The 21968-nt window shown below is 40.7% G+C and overlaps 1 protein-coding gene across 1 annotated transcript; it reads left to right on the forward strand.

Annotated features, from left to right (window-relative positions):
• The first annotated feature begins 528 nt into the window (after positions 1-528).
• On the forward strand, positions 529-21563 carry dcaf13 (ddb1 and cul4 associated factor 13). The gene is made up of 11 exons (XM_080426479.1): positions 529-696; positions 1493-1692; positions 2832-2939; positions 3089-3178; positions 5359-5514; positions 6306-6383; positions 7281-7363; positions 8129-8293; positions 9098-9233; positions 18415-18578; positions 19824-21563. The coding sequence occupies exons 1-11, from the start codon at positions 627-629 to the stop codon at positions 19909-19911; spliced, it is 1338 nt and encodes a 445-aa protein (XP_080282605.1). The 5' UTR covers positions 529-626; the 3' UTR covers positions 19912-21563.
• Positions 21564-21968: the final 405 nt, after the last annotated feature.

Below are 21968 nucleotides of genomic sequence, written 5' to 3' on the forward strand. Positions count from 1 at the left end.
TGTATACTACAGCTATGACAGTCCAGTCAAGAGACCAGTAAATAAAGTGTGTGATAATTATTATGTGTCCTTGTATTTTCCTGAACCAATATTTAATGCAGGTGTCAATCATGTTTATTCATAGCTTGTTCTCCCGGCTGTCATTAACTTCAATACATTCGTTGGAACAACAACAGTGCCTTTCAAACTAAGACGAAACTGCCAGCTAGACCTGCTGGACCAAGTTCCATGACGTTTCTGTCCTATCCTTCTTGTATGTGACGCTTGAGTCAAGGAATATCTGTGTGAAAAGCCTGGTTTCTATTTGCTGCTCAATGCTCATATCCGGTCTAGAGCCTGCCCTACTGTATCCGGTTATATTCACGCCCACATACATGCACCCACTGTTTCCGTATCCGCTTTAGAGCCAAACCGGATCAACAAGCCGCGAAGTGAATTGACCCCGCTCCTGCGCCGTACTTGTCCCACAATGCAACAGTAGTGTATCATCACGTGACGTTATATTTTCTCCCACATCAACACATGGGCCAGTAGGAGTAGGAAGCCATGCAGTGAAACATCTAGACACTTTCTTCTATAATTATAAAACCCTTTCCTCCTTCATTTCTTGTTTTTGCGAACGCGAAATGAAAGTCAAAGTTCTCTCCAGGAACCCGGACGACTTTGTCCGAGAGACTAAATATGATATCCAGCGAGGTAAGTGATCCAACCAGCTAACGTTAGCAAAGGTACATAAATGCTAGGAAGAGTGGGCACCTAAACATTGTGGGCACCTCATTGGTACATTGGCTATTTTTTCCAAAATGTAAAACATTAAACATTATGCTTATTGCTTTGGGAAATGGTCGGAAATTATTTAAAGTATACTCTGAACACTTCGAACAACGGTACATCATTATCAGACTTAAATGTACCCTTCAACTTATTGTGTATGCCCATAATAACTGGCTGTCGACAGTTTTTTTTTTAAAGCAATTATAGAAATATTAGACCTTAAATGTCATAAAACATGATATGTTATAAAATACATGATTGATGTACATTACAAATGTTGGGTTGGTTAAGTGTCTTGCTCATTGGTCACCTCGACACTTTATAGCCAGGGCCGGGAATCGAACCTGGGACTTCATATTTCCCAGGCAGGTGGCCTCTCTACCCATGCAGCTATGGCTGAAGACACTGTCTATGGAAGGAATTGCAACTTAAATGTTGTAAACACCCTGTGAGTTGCTGTCAGCTAATAGAAGACATGGGGGACAACTTGCATGATATTGCTCCAGCTCTTTTCAGAAGCAAAATTATAGTAAAGTCTGAAGCGCCTCTTTACTTTATAGCAAGTCATGGTTGGTTGGATATTACAATAAGGAGAAGAAAATGTTAGATAATGACTTGAACTAGTGTTAGGTAGTATGCTGCAAGTGTTTACGTTGGCAAGAGTATAAAATGTATCCTCGTCACGCTGTTTCTAACGTTGACTGTTGTCTGCTTTCAGTACCCAGGAACTATGACCCAGTCCTCAACCCATTTGAGGTTCCCAGGGAATACACCAGGGCTCTGAATGCCACCAAGCTGGAAAGAGTGTTTGCAAAGCCATTCCTGGCTTCCCTGGACGGACACAGAGATGGAGTCAACTGCATGGCCAAACACTCCACGAGTCTGTCCACTCTGCTGTCTGGTGCTTGTGATGGAGAGGTATTATTGAGCTGGCCATGATAAAGGCCCTTTCACAGTTATTACTTAAACGGCTGATCACAATTATTTGAAAAGATCACAATTATTTGAAAAGATCACAATTATTTGAAAAGATCACAATTATTTGAAAAAAAAACACAATTATTTGAAATTATCGTCAGAATCGCATTAATTTCCATTCATTTGTATAAATTAATCTGTTGAACAATAACGAAAATAGTCTACAAGCTTGTAAATTGTCCTTATTCGCTATAGAGCACCGAAGTCTGACGTAATTTACACATCCTACCTGGTTCGCGGTTTTCCACCCCCGTTCTGAATTCCCATAGACGTCTTTAATATCGCGTCAAATAAGAACTGTGTTCCAAAAATAAACAAAATACCCCGGCGGTTTGACTCTTATGGATATGAAGCATCAACTGACGGTGAGAAAACGATAATGTTACTTCCGCCGAATTAGTAAAATGTTCGCCAGAAACAGACTGTATCAAATATAAGTGACTGACTATCATAAACGATACAGAACCACCTCCCTGACAATATCGCCGAGACAGTTTGTTTATTTTTGGACCACAATTCTTATATGAGACGTTTCTAAGATGACCCAATGTTATTCTCCATAGAGAAATTACTTTACAAACCAGGGGATGAACGAGTGACGTCAGGACTTCTGTTCTCTATATGTGCTATATTCGCTATACAATTATGGCCTGTTTTGTCCATAGTACATTATTTATTTCGATTATTGGTACCGGTCATTTCTGTGAATAGATAAGTTCTTTGTCATGTCTGTCTATCAATGTTAATCGCAATTATTTGTAAGACAATTAATCGTCAAGTAAAATGTAATTTTTTAAATTAAGTAAAGTAAAGTGACTGCCCTACCACATTTATCAATAGATCGCTCTACCATAATCAAGACTTTTGGAAGTGCAGTATCATACTGCACATTGACCATATTACAGTAAGTCTATATACTACTGTGTCATTCATACTGTATGAATGACACAGTAGTATATAGACTTACTATTATGACCACAGCATATTGGCAGATCTGACTTGTCTTTGTTTAATTAATAACACAGTGTTGATGGTGATATTCTATCCAATAGTAAGTGTTGCTCTACTTTGTTCCTCAGGTGAAAGTGTGGGATCTAACCAGACGTGAATGCGTCCGCACAATCCAGGCCCATGAGGGCTTTGTTCGGGGGATGGTTGTCCGATTCTGTGGCACTTCCTTCTTTACGGTAACTTCTTTGCCACAACTTAGATTAGAAGATGAAGTCTTTCATGAGATCTGTAATTGTTCTCAGGTTTCTAACCTTAACCTACTAGGAGTTTGACAGTGGGTAAAATTAACGCTGTTTATTTGTGTGTGTGTGTGTGTGTGAGACAGGTTGGTGATGACAGAACCATCAAACAATGGAAAATGGAGGCACCTGGCTATGGAGAGGAAGAGGAGCCCCTCAACACTATTCTTGGCAAGGTAGTGTATAGTTGATTGTACCGTGTTATTTCCACAGCTCATCATAGCCAATCGTGCACATTGTTTCAGGATATTAGTTACTTTAGCTGCTTTCTCATTTGAAAACTGTAAAATGGTTGGGACATTGTCCGGTGTTGGCCTTTCACACATGTAGCATGCAACAGGAGAATCCGATTCAAATGCGTTTCCACCTAGCCTGTTTGATAAGGTGAGGGGCGGTGTCTGGCTAGTAGACGCACACATTAGATACTCCCACTTAAATATAACAGCGTGAGGGAGATCATTTTGTTACTTCCTTCCACAGAACATGACAGATAGATACATTGAATTGCCTGACATGCGGTCTCCCATTGTTGCACCCATACAAAACGCAAACAAAACATATTTCCTGTACCATAGTAGGCCTAGTGTAGACAACGAGCTACATTACAGCCTACTCATGGAAGTACGAGTGGTGAATATTTCCAACTCAAACGCTGAAAAACTGAATGAAACTAGTTTTCAGCTAACTACTAGTGTACTGTATCTCTCTCTCCAAACACCTCGAGAGGAGGGTAGGCTCCACTCGTCGACAATAGAAGCGTCATCAACATGTCCACTCGCTGAATGTAAATTCACCGGACAATCACCTCGACCCAAGTCTGTTGGATGTCCTATCCGTACTGCGCCGGAATGTTGCGTTTATACATACTGCCCCTCCGTTTACAGTGTATGTCTGAAAGTTACTTTTGTCTCAGACAGCTAATTATTTTCAAATATAGCAGCACCAAGTGACGTACTGTGAGCTTGTAGATCTGCTATTTGTTTTGCCCATGTGGGTGCTCAGAAATGGCAGCACAAAGTGACGTACTGTGAGCTTGTAGATCTGCTATTTTGGAATAGCAGATAAAATAGCAGATAAAATGATTGTGATGCTATATAATACATTTTGCTGGTGACCCCCTGAAACCCCTGCAAGGGCCCCTGGGGGTCCCTGGACCCAACTTTGAGAACCACTGGTATAAAGGGTGGGTGAATTGACCATAAATGGCTAAAATGGTTTATCACACACTTTATAGCTGTATTCTTGAAATTTGAAAAAACGCTTTTAAAAATATGTTTGGCTCATTTAGCATCTTATGAAATGCATCTATTGCGTTAAATAGGATTGCTAAGGCAAATATAGTAGCCTATAGCAATAAGGAAATGTCATCATGCCCCATTTCCTTTTTGCCTCATTATTCTATTGGTAGTAAACACCAACCAGAAACAAGCACAGAAACATTAGACCAATTGGATGCATGTCGTCTACTATGACGCGACGACAAGCGTTAATGTAATGGACTTACGTTTTAAAGGGCTTAACCCATTCAATCCGGTAACGCATCTGTGTCATTTTAGATTTTAACTATAACTATTATTTTATACTTTGGCTATTCAAAAATAGCAGATATACAAGCTCATAGCGCGGCACCGAGTGTCGCGCTACGAGCTTGCAGATCTGTTATTTTTGAGTAGCCAAAGTAGAAAATAATAGTTATAGCTAAAATCTTTGAATATATATATATTTTTTTGATGCGAACATTTGTAAAATATTTTATTTTGTTCCAGGGATAGCAGATATACAAGCTCATAGCGCGGCACCGAGTGTCGCGCTACGAGCTTGCAGATCTGTTATTTTTGAGTAGCCAAAGTAGAAAATAATAGTTATAGCTAAAATCTTTGAATATATATATTTTTTTGATGCGAACGTTTGTAAAATATTTTATTTTGTTCCAGGGACGAAGCACAGATTTGAGTTACAATAATGTTCGCTTTAAAAATATATATATTCAAAGATGTGCACAAATATTCACGATTTTTCAAAAATGGCAGATCTACAAGCTCAAAAGCTTGTAGAGCTGCCATTTTTTAATAGCCAAAGAAATCCAAAATGATAGAGATGCGTCCCCGGTTTTAATGGGTTAAACAGTAGGGCTATCATATTACATGTAGTCAGAAGCCAAGGATTGCTGCTATTGTAATAATTTCAGCAACAATCCTGGGAAACTCATCTGTTTTTATGTTCCGGAGACTCCTGTCCAGGACAGGCTTCAGACGCCTCCTGCAGGAGACTTGGGCTCAGATCTGAACCCATTTGACTCCTAAAATGATGTGTGTTTACTGATGTATGTTATGCCGTTGTGTCTCCTCCATCACAGACGGTGTTCACAGGGCTGGACCATCACCAGAGCGACGGCGTGTTTGTGACGTGTGGCCAGCAGGTGGACATCTGGGACGAGCAGAGGAGCAGTCCTGTGCGCTCCTTCTCCTGGGGCGTGGACAGCTTCAGCTGCGTCCGCTTCAACCCCGTAGAGGTGAGGAGCCGCCGTCCTCCCTCCGCGCTATGTAATACAGACCAAGCTAGGGATGTTGTTAAGAATTGACTCAATTTAAATTAATCAATTAATTACTTTGGCTGGGGACCCCCTGAAACCCCCCAAGGACCCCACTTTGAGAAGCAATGCTGTAGTGTACATGAGAGGTTAATATCTTAAAGTTCAACATTATTGATGTAACATTAGTTTACGGGGGCAGTTGTGGTGTTTGGTTAATTTAAACACCAGTACAGTACAGGACTAAATGTTGTAGCATTGTCCGTCTCATGTGCTACTAGTATGCAGTTTGTACTAGTACTAGTAAATTCGGGTTCTCAGGGAAATCACTGCTCATCAATTGATCGATTGATTGATCGATGATCGATTGATGAGGTGAATCAACTCATCGATTATTGATTTAATCGATAATTGGCATCCTTAGACAAAGCCCTACCTACCTGATACCCTCAGACAGCTGTAGAAGGGTAGGTAGGTGATGGATATTACAAATTAGAAATAACTGCCGTTTATTTTTTTTACCCTGGGGGAAATGAAGACTATAACTAGGGGTGGTTATCGTTAGGATTTTATCAATTCCAATTGGGTAACCGGTTCTTGGCAATTTGGATTCAGTTCCTGAATTTCGATACCCAACGATCAGTTTGCATCTTCTTTTAACACTTATTCTTGCTAATGCCAGAGATGTACTGTATGTAAAAGTTTAGTAACAGTGATTGTCTTTCCACAGATGTATGTATTAAAGTTTAGTAACAGTGATTGTGTTTCCACAGACGGAGCTTCTTGCCAGCTGTGCCTCAGACAGAAGTATAGTGCTGTACGACATGAGAGAATCTGCCCCACTTAAAAAGGTAACACCGTTTAATAACCACACAGAAGAACCCTAGCCCTATTATGTCATCGTTGCTGTCGGGGCAGAAACCTATTTTAATTTTTATGTTTTTTTCCCCTCTAAATTAACGCCCTACTTGATCATGCATACTACTGGTGTCACACAAAAGCGTCAACAAGCTTCGCGCCGCGTTTTAAGCGTGTGGATCTGCTACTTTTGATACTTTTGAAAATAGCTGATTTACGAGCTCGCTTGTAGATCAGCTATTTTCCGCGAATGCCCCCCCCCCCCCAGAATAGGGTTCTTCAAGTGGTTAAATGTTATTCTGAGTGGCATTAAAAAGTCTCAAAAGGATCCCTGGCTAATAAGCCTTATATGGCTTCATACATGTTAATTGCCCTCTATCACTAAAATATTTTAAGGTGTTTTACATTTTTATTTAATTTATTTATATTTATATAGAAATACGGTAGTTCATCTTTTACTCAAAGGGGACAACGCCCATCCCAAGTTGATGATGTAATTTATCCATGTGCTCATTTTGATGCTCATATTAGTATTGCATTGTTTTTTAGTTAGCACATGCGTTCCATACATTCCATAGGTCTGAACCACACAAAATAAATACACTATTTAAAGTGTTTTTCTTCGTTTCAGTTATAGAGGGCAGTTGTCATGTATTAAGGCTTATTACCCACGTATCGTTTTAAATCTAGCTTGCCTAAACCTCCAGAAACCCTGGATATCTGGGTTCCAGGCTGCTGCCCCAGACATAACATAATGATAAAATAGTGCTACCAGTACAGTAAGAGGTGCACATGTTATTCTAGTCCCTCGGGCTTTCGATGCCCTGGTTAGACAAACATTTTTATTAGAAACCCAAGTGTAAATGATCTGTTTTTTCCCCCCACCACAGGTTATTATGGATGTGAGGAGCAACACATTGTGCTGGAACCCAATGGAAGCTTTTTACTTCACGTGTTCAAATGAAGACTACAAGTGAGCAGACTGTCTGTCTACCTGCTAGCCGAGTCAATTGTTTTGTTATTTGACTTCTAGGTCCATTTCTGCTACACAGTTATCAATCATTTTATTATCATAGATTAATTATTATAATGGATTAACCCATTTAGACCGGGAACGCATCTGTCATTTTAGATTTTAACCTCTTTAACCATTATCTTATATACTTTGGCTATTCAAAAATAGCAGATATACAAGCTCATGCCGCGCTATGAGCTTGTAGATCTGCACTTTTTTTTTTTATTGTGAAAATTGGTGCAAATCTTTAAAAAAAAAATTAAAGCGAACATTTGTAACTCAAATCTTTGCTTCTGGGGATTCTACAAATGTCTTTAAATCCTTTTTTGAAAAAATGTTGCTATAATCAGTGGTTGTCAAACCTTTTCATGTCAAGGGCCCCCAAGATGATTTGTATTTGTATTTGTTATGTATATGTTGTTCCAGGGACCCCCCGGAAGCAAAGATTTGAGTTAAAAATGTTTGCTTGAAAAAATATGTATACAGTATAAAGATTTGCACACATTTTCAAGATTTCTCAAAAATAGCAGATCTACAAGCTCATAGCACGGCACTCGGTGCCGCGCTATGAGCTTGTATATCTGCTATTTTTGAATGGCCAAAGTATAAGATAATGGTTAAAGTGGTTACACAGATGTGTTCCCGGTTTTAATTGGTTAAATAGATTTCTTCCATTAACGGTTGCACCCTATAATATTGCCTGTGTTTCTTGTCTCTCACCAGTCTATACACCTATGACATGCGGCACCTGAACAAACCGGTTACGGTGCACATGGATCACGTCTCTGCCGTGTTAGATGTGGACTACTCCCCGACAGGGAGGGAGTTTGTCTCCTCCAGCTTTGACAAGACCGTCCGCATCTTCGCCAAGGACTGCGGGCAGAGCAGGTCAGTAAGACCATCCGCACTTGATGGCTGCCGTGGTCATTTGTTTTTAATAATGGCAATATTAGCTGTTACGTCAGCGATTACCCAACCTGTGTGCCGTAAGGATATTGCAACTTGCAAGTGGGCCTCCAAATAATTGGCAAAACACTAAGGGCCCTATTCTCGCCGGTGCCTTACCCATTATCTCTAAAGTTCTAAAAACATTTTCAATTAGTTCAAATAGCCAATCTACAAGCTTACAATGAGTCGATGTAGATGGGCTAGTTGAACTATTTGAAAATGTTTTTAAAAATAGTAAAACATGGCAAAGAAGTTTAGGGATAATGGGTAAGGCACCGGCGAAAATATGGCCCTAAGACTTTATTGATAATATAAAAAACTAAACGTTAACAAAGAGAGAAAAAAAAGAAGAAGCCATAAGTGGGATTTCTTGGAAGTAGGGCTGCCACTGTTTATTGTTTTCTTAACAATTATTCTATCGATGATTTAATGAGTAATCAAAAAAATCGAGGATGTTGTATTTGTTATATTTTCATTTTGTTTGTATATCAAAACACTCAGATTGACCACTTTAAGTGTTATTTCATACTTGTTCAATAGTGAAAATAGAGCTTGTATATTGGCTGTTCTCGCTATTTAAATTTCTTTTTTTTTTTGAAACTTTTCACCTATAATGAATATTATAGGTGAAAATTAATAGATTATTAATCAATTCTTTTATGTAATAATCGATTTGTTTGATTTAACGTTTTGCACCCCTCGTGCCGCCATATTGACTGTTTTGCTTTGTGTGGCTCTTCTCAGGGAAATCTATCACACCAAACGCATGCAGCATGTCATCTGTGTCAAGTGGTCTGCTGACAACAAGTACATCCTCAGTGGTTCTGATGAGATGAACATCCGACTGTGGAAAGCCAACGCCGCAGAGAAACTGGGGAAGGTGAGTCTCGCCTTATAACCACTTAAGGTAGCTCTCAGAACCACACCGGCAACTGCGGCGGTAAGCGTTGCAAAGCGTGTTGTTGCCGAAAATCTGCTGTTGAATGGCCGTTAGGTACACTGTTGCGCCGGGTCGCAAGTTGTAGGGAAGTGGCTTGTTTGACTGCTTCACCCAGCTGATTGCTGCCCAAGTGGTCAGACTTGAGCGCAGCAATTATGGGTTAAGTGTCTTGCTCATGGAGACCTCGACACATTGCTGGGAATCCTTCTGTTTCCCAGGCGGCCTCTCCTCTAGCCTTTCAGCTATGGCCTTACCTTGTCTCAACACAGGGGGTGCCAGCGCACCAAGATTAGGTCCAGTGACTTGGGCCACCTGACTGACCACAATGGATCTATTTTTAGGGCTGGCTTAGTCCTCCACGATCACTTTCACGCTGTGGTCTTTCCTTTCAGTGGTGGAAAAAGTACTCAGATTTTTTTTAAATAAAACTATGTAGAAAATAAATACTCTGTTACAAGTACATGTATTCAAAATGTGATTTGGGTAAAAGCACAAAAATATTGGCATCAACATCTACTTAACAGTACCAAAAGTGGCCCGGACTGCTGATGTAGCGTTCCGGACACCTAGGCTGCAATGCTATGATTCGAATCCCGATCCCGACGACCTTTGCCAATTTATGTCTTTAGCCACAGCACCCCCCCTGTGTTTGACCTTATATTTTGAGTTCACTCCATTCTTACAGAGCAGCCTCTGGCCTCGTGCCCTACTAAGCAGGCAGTGCTGGAAAGTAACTAAGTACATTTACTCAAGTACTTCCAATGCAATGTCTGAAATTCTTTATTGGGAATAACCCCTTGAGATGAACCATCTCGTTTTTAACACATTGTGTGCCAGAGGTTTATTAAAATAGGGTACGTTCAGTGCCAGCATATCTTCCATCCACTTACGTTGATATGTTTCGTGCTGTAGAAGCCCCGATGCGGAAGTGCATGTAAACAAAGCGTGCGTGCGAGACGGCGGAGGGTCCCGACTAACGCCTGGAACAATAATATTTCTAACGCGATCCTCCGATCGAAAACGGCTCACTTCCACCACGTTAAAAAGAAATGGAGATATTAAGCTTTTAGTCAAGGAGTTAACATTGGAGCGGCAAAAAAAACATTGGAGTGGGAAAAATATATTTTTTAAAAAATGGGCCAAGAACGGTCCGGACCGTTTATGGCACATGACGCATGGCTTCTCAAAAACGGTCAGTTTTTTATTTTTATTTTTCATTCAAATAAATTGTCTTGAGTGCTTTTTTAAACACATACGACAAATCTGCCACTAGAGAGCAGCAAATAGACACATTGATCAGCTCGCTGACTCGCTCGCCCCCCCCACACAGAGTCAAACAGTCAAATACATCAAACTGGATTTGACGTGTTCTCAGATTCTCCGATCGGCCAAAAATACGATGTGATACACGACGGCGATGACTGTTCGTCACCCAGACCATAGATTATAGAAGTGGACCTCTCCGTTAGTTTTTTTATACCGTGTGAAAAAACGTGGTTTTCCCTATTCTGGCCGAAAATTACTGGGGGAAAAAAATGAAAACCGGAAACGGAACCCGAGTCATGAAACCGGATCCCAGTGTGGGTGAAGTAAGTGGAACTCGAAACCTAGATTGAAAAATAAGCAGAATAGCGCGATCAGAGATATAAACCCCAATTAATCACTAGATCGCATTAATGCGATCTTGGCGGACAAGCACGCTATTTATTAGATCGCATTAATGCGCGATTGGCGGTATATGAGTTAACCACTCACGGTCAAGTACCATTTTATGGCTTTGGCTATTTAAAAATAATGTTTTTGAAAACATTTGAGTACATTTACTTTGGTACTTTAAGTATATCGTCTCTGTCGGGTGGAAACCTCATTATGTATTATTCAAATTCAAAATCAGCAAAAGTAGCACATCTACAAGCTGAAAATGTGTCACTTCGTGCCACATTTCGATCTTTTGGATCTGCTACTTTTGATGCTTTTGTGTGACGCTGTAGTTGTAGTATGATCAAGCAGGGCGTTAATTTACGAAAAAACGCAAAAAGTTAAACTATGGAGATAATAGGTTTCTGCCCGACAGCGACAATATATTGATGCCAATATTACTTTTAAAATGTTGAATACAGGTCTCTATGTGTGTAACAGAGTAAAAAAATGGGAGTAGTCCTTCCCCCACTGAGAGTAGGTGATGGTGCCAGGAGCACCAGCAGTACCACTTGCCAAACGCTTTGATGGATGCTGACTTAGAGAAGAATCACTCCCAATAAGTACAATGTACCAATTGGCACAGCGGTACTCTGGTGGCAGATGGGAAGTACAAAGGGAAAAAGTCAAGCGTTTGTTCCGTGTTTCCACAAATGATTTCCAAAAAAGACTCAATTGTGGTTACACCATCTCACTTTAAATTTCGAGTTGAGTTTTAATATCGTAATAAGCACCGTGTCTGTGGCTTTACGGACAATGTGGTCTGTGTCAGCAGAAACGTACCTAATGTTGGTGTTTTGCTCATCTGTCTAATAAGCTTCTTTTAAAAAAAAATTGGGGAAGGGCTCCCGTGCCCAAACTGCAATTTATGGATGAATAACAGAGATCAATGGGATCTCCCTGTGCTCTGTCCAAGATCCATCTTTCATCCTCAATCGGATTCACTCTTTCTTATTCCCTTAATGCAGCTCTGGGGTGGAAAATTGGCCAAGTTTTGGCACTTGTTTTACTGTCACTGTATAAGAGGGGAGATTTATTCGGAAGCTTTGCACTTAAACAGATCAGACAAGCTCCCTGCTCCTATCAGCAGTTTGAATCAGCCAATCACTTAAAGCCCAGGCACTCTGAACATAATGAAGCATTAACAATCAAGTTGTACTGAAAGGGTCTTTAATTATGTGAGAAATGCTGAATCAAGCCTATGTCTCTGTCTCTGATCTCGCTGAAGGAGGCATCATCGCAAACCTGGACCAGCTCTTTGAGTTTGTTCGCTGTCAAGCTGCTATACCGCTTGTGGCTCGTTTTCTGATGCCTTACAATGGTAAGGCATCAGAAATGACTCTGGCCTTTGCCTCCACAGTGTCAATCAGACCAGCCATTCCCAAAACACTATGATGCATCCATCTTCAACTTAAAGGGGAATTTTGTTACCTTTTCTATGACGTTATGATATCTTAGGATGAATGGTACAGTAGAAAAATGTCATAACTCCATCCCGGGTCTGCCACAGCTTGTAAAAAGCTGGGGTTGCATAGTGTTCTGTCACTATGAACGTCAGATCTCACTAAAGAAAAGCTATTAGAATACGCAATCTAGCGCAAGGCCTATTGCGCACGTTTTAAGCTGTGGCGGACCCTGGATGGAGTTATGACATTTTTCTACTGTACCATTCATCCTAAGATATCATAACGTCATAGAAAAGGTAAGAAAACCTTAGTCCAAAATTCTCCTTTAACCGGAATCGGCTCGCGTGGGTAACAATTCCAACATAGTTTTCCAGTCTTCCCTTTCCAAAGTAACATTAGCAACTTCCTCCTGGGGGACCCCGAGGCGTTCCCAGGCCAGTGTGGAGATAAAATCCCCCCCCCCCCCCCCCCCATCTGGTCCTTGGTCTGCCACAGGGTCTCTTCCCAGTGGGACGTGCAGCGAGGATCTCCCTAGGGAGACGCTCGGGAGGCATCCGTACAAGATGCCCGAACCACCTAAAGGCCCGTTCATAGTCCCTAGATGGGTCTAAAACGTGCGTCAGGGGGTGAGGGATTCCGTCCGTTCTTTACAGACGCATGCATAGTCGCTGACGTTAAATCCGTAGGAATTATAACGTTGGGCGTCGTACACCTATTAATCCACTAGATGGCAGCTGCGAGGTTTTAAATGTTGTGAAAAGTGTTGCCATGTCCGCTTATTATAAGCGACTTTGGGCTTATTTTTCTGTAAAGTTGCTTGTAAACAAACATTGGTGGTTGCGGTTTTATTTGGGCTTGTTTCTAAAGTGTAGTTGCTTATTTGGGCCAATTATTATTTAAACCAGTGATTCTCAAATAGATATTGTAGATCTGCTATTTTCATGTGATGTGGCCTAGTCGATTATTTTGGGCTTGTTTTCATAGACCTGGTTGCTTATTTCTCTCACAAAACCTGGCAACAGCGCTAAAATGGACGCCAAAACAACGCAATAAAAGACACAAACTATAGTCCACAAACTAGACAAAACGTGAGTTTCGACCCATACTGCACTGTGCTATATTATTTGTGTGTGTGTGTGTGTGTTTAGGGAATGGCTGGCTGGGTTCATTTCGTCACAGTAATTAAGTACATTTACTCAAGTACTTCCACCACCAACGTGGGTCTTTTTGTGGAGAAAGAGTGCCCAAGGAAAACTTTTTTTCCCTGATATACTGCCAACGGTTTCCACTGGTACTACGGGCAACGTACAAACGAACGTACGTCGGCCTGACGGTGAATGTTGATCGCACGGACGGAAATCCTGGAGCCGTAAGTGACGGAGGGGGAGACAAAAACGACAACGCAAGGAGCGCTGGCGCTGGTTACGTATCCTTACGTCCGACTATGAATGATACTTAAGCTGGCTTCTTTCCAAGTCGAGGAGCAGCGGTTTTACTCCGAGTCTCTCACGGATGAATGAACTTCTCAAGGACGTAGATCTACGTCATTTCAAATCCAACCATTGACGTAGATCTATGTCATTTAAAAAAATAAAATAACAAATCCACAAGAGGGCGCTCTAACGCAACTTAGGAATGATCACTTGACTCTGATAGAAGGAATGGACGGATGTGACGGCATCCCAAAAAACGTCACTTCCGTCCACTCCTATGTTAGGATTTGTAGAAAATCTAGTCGTATTTCTTCTTTTTTTGGCGAAAACATATTCAACAGGCGATAGCAACAAAATGGCCGAACGCGTTTACAAAATCTTTGTTCCACTGGAACAAAGATTTTGTAAACGTGTTCGGCCATTTTGTATAAACGAGATTTTGGATAGACGAGACCCTCCCCCACCCCCCAGACACTCTATGTTTACATCCGTGTGCACATCGTGGCTTCCGCGGCTCTCCAAAGATCGTCAATATAAGGTAAAAAAAACACTGGCACCAGCGGATGGATTAATAAAATAATACCTGGCAGTGAACGTGTTAATGATAATATAGCATACCGTTGCTGTCGGGGAGAAACCTCTTATCTCCATATTGTTTGTATTTAGTTTTTTTGTAATTTAACGCCCTACTTGATCATACTACAGCGTCACACAAAAGCATCAAAAGTAGCAGATCTACAAGTTCGAAATGCCACGGGCCCTAATATGCGCATGAGCGCTATGAGCTTGTAGATCTGCTCATTTTGGAAAAAACGTTAACATTTGTGCAAATCTTTTAATATATATCTAAAGCGAACCTTTGTAACTCAAATCTTTGCTTCTGTTGGTCCCTGGAACCAAACATTTTGAGATGGGGGTCCGCGGCCAAATACATATCATTTTGGGTGGTCCTTGACGTGAACATTCTTCCACGATTTTTCTAAAATGGCTGATCTACAAGCTCTCGGTGCCACGCTATGAGCTTGTAGATCTGCTATTTTTGAATAGCCAAAGAAATAAAAAAATGACACAGATGCCGTCCCGGTCTTAACGGGTTAAGGCTTAGGCTGACACAGGTGGAGATTCAAACACTGTCTGTTAGTTTGTGTCTTGGAGGGGCACTGCATATAATGTTGAAATGTATTCATACTGTATTAAGGCTAAGCAGTACAATCTAGTGCAGCACTGGTTGAGGGAACACTATATTTTAGTTTAAATTTCATGGCCTATTTTAGATATAGGACGCAGCTTTTTTTTTTTTTTTTACTTTTTACTTCTGACTTGTTTCTTTAACTATGATTTCTAATGAAGAATCCTGTGTGTATTCTCATTTTGTGTCTTATCACATCTGTTACGTAAGTCACAATCATTTACGACCCCCCACTGAATATGGTCAGTTTGGGGGCGTCGTATATAAGCTCGACGCTCCTTAACTAAATCAGGCCAACGTTGTGATTGTGTGAAAGTATCTCAGTTGGCTCGGCCGGGGCCGGGACGGCTCCTCTTCCTTCCTATCTCCTGACTCCTCTTCTTACCCCCCAAAAAAATGTCATACTGTAAATAACATTTAACAAGGCTGACCGGTGTGTAAGTGGAGGTACAGTAATGGCGTTCCAACGGGATCAGCAGCTATCAGCTCTTCTCAAACAAATTGAATCTGAGAAAAATCATTGCTTTTAATTAGAATAAAAGCCCACAAGGAGGGGGGGGTGCACTTAAAGGACCTTCTCAGCCAAGGGCTCAGAGAGTCTGTGTGTGTGAGGGCCTGAGGTTTTTTATGAGAGTAGATGGAAGGCTAGCTAGAGAGATGGTTTGATCTGTTGTTTGCTTTTTTAACCGGTTAAGACCGGGAACGCATCTGTGTGTCATTTTTTTTTATTTCTTTGGGCTATTCAAAAATTGCTGATCTACAAGCTTGTAGATCTGCTATTTATTTATTTTTAATCTTAAATCTTAAGCGAACGTTTGTAACTCAAATCTTTGCTTCTGGGGGATTCTGTCCTAACAGTTTGTTGAAATTTTTTTATGTTGCTATCTATATCGGTGGTTCTCAAACTTTTTCATGTCAAGGACCCCCAAAATTATATGTATTTGGCCGCGGACCCCGATCTGAAAATATTTAGTTCCAGGGACCCCCCAGAAGCAAAGATTTGAGGAAAAAACACATTTTCACGATAAAAAAAAGAAGAAAAAAGCAGATCTACAAGCTCATAGCGCGGCACGTACCGCGCTATGAGCTTGTAGATCTGCTATTTTTGAATAGCCCAAAGAAATCTAAAAAATTACCCCAACACGTTCCCGGTCTTAATGGGTTAACGGACATTGATTCAGATTTGAATGTTGAGGTTGTCAGTCTGAAGTTAACTGCTTACTGTTATCCAGGCCAACGTTTATTTCATGACCTAACCAGCAGTCATAAATCAGACATAAAGAATGCATAGTTGAACTGTCGGTAATGGGTGAAGCGGCACGCGCAAATCTAACTATTTGTGTTTCCTAGGCTTTCATAGAGCTGCAACTGCCTAATATTTTCTTAGTGATTTATTCTATCGATGACTTTTTTTTTGATGAACCCTTTTAGACCGGGAACGCATCTGTGTCATTTTAAGATTTATTTGGATATTAAAAAATAGCAGATCTACATTGAAGCTCATAGCGTCGCGCTATGAGCTTGTAGATCTGCTATTTTTGAAAAAAAATTGTGCAAATCTGAATATAATATATATATATATATATATATATATATATATATATATATATATATATATATATATATATATATATATATATATATATATATATATATATATATATATAGCCAAAAAAACAGATGGTTCCCGGTCTTAAATGGGTTAATCGAATAATCAAGAAATGTGTTTCAATGTATTAGTTAGATTAACGGATGGCATCTCTAAATGTTTTCATGTTTCCTTGAAGATGCAAGACACCGATCTTGAGCATGTGTTGATTTTATTTGAACCACATTTATTTCCCTTTCAAAATATTTTTATATAACAGTATGCGTGTATGTCCACATTACTGTATGTCAGAAAATAATTCAAAATGAGGCGTCTGCATAGACCCACAGTGTTGATTCTATTGCTAGAGATGGAACAGATGGAAGGGTATTTAGTTTTTAATCTGTCCCTCCACAGTTTAGCAGTTACTCGTGCCAGAAAAGGGAGTATCTTGCCCATTGCAGTTGTCTCCTGCAGTAGAAATCCAAGGAAAAGAGCTTGAAGCTAATTGGTGAGAAGGGCAATATAAAAGGCACTGTAAAAGTCGAGCTATTCGAAGGATCAATGCCGTGCAGAGCGGTTGGTACAAACCTAGTGGAATTTTGGCTATAGCAGTGGTATATTAAACCCAGCGCGTAGCTTGGCCTCTTATTATAATTCCACTGCTCGGCCATCCACTACCTAATTTACTTTAAAAAAAAATCTCCCTTAACTTTTCTCTCTTCGTTACCGTGTATTATTCTTATTCACTTTGTTTGTTGGCTGGGCTCTGGCGTTCTCCCCTCCTTTCCTGTTACTTCACTTCACTTTTTCACATGCTGCCTAGTTCTGTCTCCCTATACACTGTCTTCTTAAAGCTGCATTATTTACTTAGCAATTATTCTATTGATTACTTTTCCGGGTTAATCGAGTAATCGAACAAGCACTTACTGTAAGCACTATTTTTGCCACACAACGGTGTCGTGCAAAAATAGCAGATCTACAAGCCCACAACGTGTCGTGATGCGTTGTCAGCTTGTAGAGCGGCTGTTTTCATTGTTTTTGAAATGTTAAGAATTCTTTTGAGGCTTTTCGCCTGTAATGTTAAGCCCTAAATAGGGATCTATTACTGATTATTGTTTATATTTTTTTTATAATCGATTAACTGTCCCCTACCCCTACTGTCTTCCATTCCCACCATTTTTTTCTTTTTCATTTTATATCCTCCCTGTCTTCATATTGCAATTCATACCAGTTGTTCTCAAAGTGCGGTCCGGAGACCTCCAGAGGTCCTTGATGGGGTTCCAGGGGCTCCCGAGCTAAAATATTCCATTTGTACTCTCTCAGATGCGTTCCCGGATTGAATGGGTTAACTCGGTCACTCTGGATTTCTTTGGCTATTCAAAAATAGCAGATCTACAAGGTCATAGTGGGGCACGAGTGCCGCGCTATGAGCTTGTAGATCTGCTTTTTTTGAAAATCTATATATTTTTTAAGCAAACATTTTTATCTCAAACATTTGCTTCTGGAGGTCCCTGGAACTAAATATTTTACTAATCTTTAAAAAAATATATATATTCAAAGATTTGCACAAATGTTCACGATTTAAAAAAAATAGCAGATCTATAAGCTCGTAGCGCGGCGCTCGGTGTTGCGCTATGAGCTTGTATATCTGCTATTTTTGAATAGCCAAAGTATAAAATGACATAGTATGCGTTTCTGGATTGAATGGGTTAACGGGGGGGTCCGTGGCCTAATAATGCATGGCAAACTTGGGTGTCCTTGAAATTTAAAAGGTTTGAGAAACAACATATTTTATACATCATAGCTGGCGCCCAGAGAGAGGGAAGCGGTGAACTACAACCAGAAGCTGAAGGAGAAGTTCCAGCACCATCCTAAGATCCGACGCATCGCAAAACACCGCCACCTGCCCAAGCCCGTCTACAACCAGGCCAAGGAGCTACGCATCGTGAAGGACTCCAAGCGCAGGAAGTAAGGGCTCTTTTTATTTAGTTTTCAATTGCTTTGACATTTTCTGAGACCTTTCACCTGTAATGGCATGCCCAAAATGGACCTCTATTACTGATTATTTTTGATAATTTTTTATAATCGATTAACTTCCTGAGGGAGGCTCGATGCAGGAAGTATGGGCTCTTTTTATTTAGTTTTGATAAATCAAAAAAATCTAGATTGCATTTTTCTATTTATCAACGAATTAATTAACCACTTAAACCCTACTTTGTTAAAGTAGCTGATCTACAAGCTCACAAAATCTCACATTTAACTAGAACTTATTTTATTGAAGCACTTAAGTCCTATTCAAAACTTTTCAAAAATAGCCCAACGTTACAGGCTCGCAACACGTCGCATTGTGAGCCTGTTGATTGGCTGTTTATTCAATAAGTTTGCCAAGAATGACTTGGGACGGCCGGTTGATCGTGGTTAGAAATTGGGACATATGGGCTGCATAATTGCAGAGAGGTCAAATAATAGCGGTCTGTTTCATCTGACCTAATGCAGACTTACTGGTAAAGTGGAAAATATCATGGACCCCTTTGCCTTGTTACAGAATACAGATAGACGTTGCATACTCATTTACAGTTTTCCATTGTGAATTGATTGACCTATGAATCACTGAACTGCAGGGCAAACAGGGCCAGTCAGTCCGTTGTTTTTGCGTTTGTTTAGATACTGACATCACTATTGGGATGTGTGTCTGTGGACGGCGCTTGGATGCTGTGAATGATTTACTATGCATGTATCTTTTTTTCAGGGTGCATTAGTGTAGGCAATGACGTAGGTGTAAGGTCAACAACCTGTGTCTCACTCTCCCTCGATCACTCCATCCTCTGTTTGCTTTTCTGATCTCTTTCTCTCACACTCTGCCCCCCCCCACCCACCCACCCACCCACCTGTGACTTATTCTTAGCAGTAGACTGTGGCTGGGTTACTCATAAGGCTGGGAAATGTGACTTCAAATCAATAGCACGGTTATTTCAAACTTTTTTCATATTATTTGCGATTCGTTGATATATAAGAAATGGAAATCATTTATCAAAAATGCTTATCATTGAATATGATTATTAAATGAACCTACATGAGCAAGATTAAGTCGGTTATTGGTTTTAAATACCGGTTTCGATCTATTTTCCATTAATTGCCCAGCCCTGTTCTTAGCATTAGACCACTGTAGCTGGGTTACTCATGCCGATTCTTCTGTGTTTTCTCATTTCCCAGGGAGATGAACGTGCGCAAGCACAGCAAACCAGGAAGTGTTCCGGTGGTGTCCGAGAAGCAGAAACATGTACTGGCTGTGGTCAAATAGACCAAGCTGGAGAAGAGAGAAGAAAACCCAGAGACTGTACCAACATTACATCTACATGAGGACATTTTAATGCAGCTCTCACTTAGAATTGCAGCTGGTTCCCCTGTCTATTGTTTCTTATTTTTTTTACATCGGTATGGAAGAAGGGATGCACATTATATAGCTTGAGGAACCGAATAGAACAGGGCGCCACTTCTCCATTGAACTTCAATGGACGCGGCCGGCCGCCATGTTCTTTTCAGTCGCCCTAATACTTTGAATGGTGTGCTCGTTCTTGATTGGCGTTTTGGCCGCCAACTGATCGTTTCCATGGTTGTATCGACTGCTGTCGATACCGATATTCCAACACATTTTCTTTCAAGATTTATTTTCGGGCTTTTATGCCTTTATTGACATGACAGTAGGCTGACAGGAAAAGTGGAGAGAGAGATGGGGAGAGACATGCAGCAAAGGCCACCGGGTCGGGACTCGAACCCGCGACAAGCTGTCAGGCTACACTGAGCCTAGGTGCCTGGACCCTACGCCAGCGGTCCAGGCCTTCCAATACCATTTTCCACCAGTAGGGGTTTACCATATATCTGTGTGTCTGTGAGTGATTCCGGAGCTAATCTTGCAAACCGCTGGGCCAATCAGCACCCAATTCTATTGTGCACATTGCCAAGGAAGTCACTCCACTCCAAAGTTTTGAAATCAGCCTCATGGTGACACTATACCAGTCAGAGTCCTGGCTGAGGTACCTCTTTCAATTCCTGTAACTGATGCATGGATGCAGATTACAAAAATACAAATTAAAATAATGCTTTGTTATGGCCTGATTATTTTTTTTTGTAGGCTTACTGAACACTATACTAAATATAGCACACCTTTGCACGACAGATGTGCGGAGGAGTGCTACATTTCGGGATGTCGGAGCTTCTGGTGGCGTATTAAGTTTGGTGTTGAAGCTTTTCTTTCTTGCTCCCTCCTTACATGACCGAAACTGAACTGTCATTGCAAATGACAAATTTGTTGTCACTTTGAGAGACTTTGAAAGTCTCAGTATTGGGAATAATTTTGATATTTGTCCGATATAATGACACGTTTTGAAGTAATTATCAGTCGATAGTGATATGATTACCAATATGCAATATATTGTGCATCCCTTTTATGTAAGCCAATGATATGTACAGTGGTTCTCAAACGTTTTCATTTCAAGGACCCCCAAATGTATATGCATTTGGCCATAGATCCCCATCTGAAAAGATTTTGGTGCTAGGGACCTCCAGAAGAGATTTGCCTCAAAAAATGTCTACATTATTCCCCCCCAAAAATCTACATTTGTCAAAAATAGCAGATCTGCAAGCTCACAATATGTCACATTGCGACGTGTTGAGCTTGTGGAGCTGCGATCTCTGAAGTATAAAATTGGTTTAAAGTGGTTCAACTTTATCTGGGGACCCCCTGGTAACCCTTCAAGGACCCCTGGGGGGGTCCATGGACCCCACTTTGAGAACCGCAGATGTACTACACAGGACTGAAGGCCATGTTCAGACTACACACACACACACACACACACACACACACACACACACACACACACACACACACACACACACACACACACACACACACACACACACACACACACACACACACACACACACACACACACACACACACACACAGACTGACACAAACACAGCTGTGAAAGGGCTTTGCTCATTGCAAGGCCAAGATCCGTTTTACTGTGCCAAGGTTACAAATATCAAAAGACAAGGATTCCAGAATGATTTTACTCAAATTAGATGATAATTTTGTTCTACATGTGGCCTGGATTAATGGCCACATTCTGTTTTTGTATTAAAATAAGAATATAAGACAAAATTCACCCGAGTATATCATTTGACTTGGTATTGCTTTACGTATCGCTGTTGCCGGGCAGAAACCTCCTACTGTATCTCCATATTTAACTTTGTGTTTTTTCGTAAATGAACGCCCTACTTCATCATACTAGAGCGTCACACAAAAGCATCTAAAGTTTTGAGCTTGTAGATCTGCTACTTTTGCTATTTTTTTAT

The sequence above is a fragment of the Gymnoscopelus braueri genome (assembly GCF_963280865.1).
Source record: "Gymnoscopelus braueri genome assembly, chromosome: 4".
In the NCBI taxonomy this organism is placed as follows: domain Eukaryota; kingdom Metazoa; phylum Chordata; class Actinopteri; order Myctophiformes; family Myctophidae; genus Gymnoscopelus; species Gymnoscopelus braueri.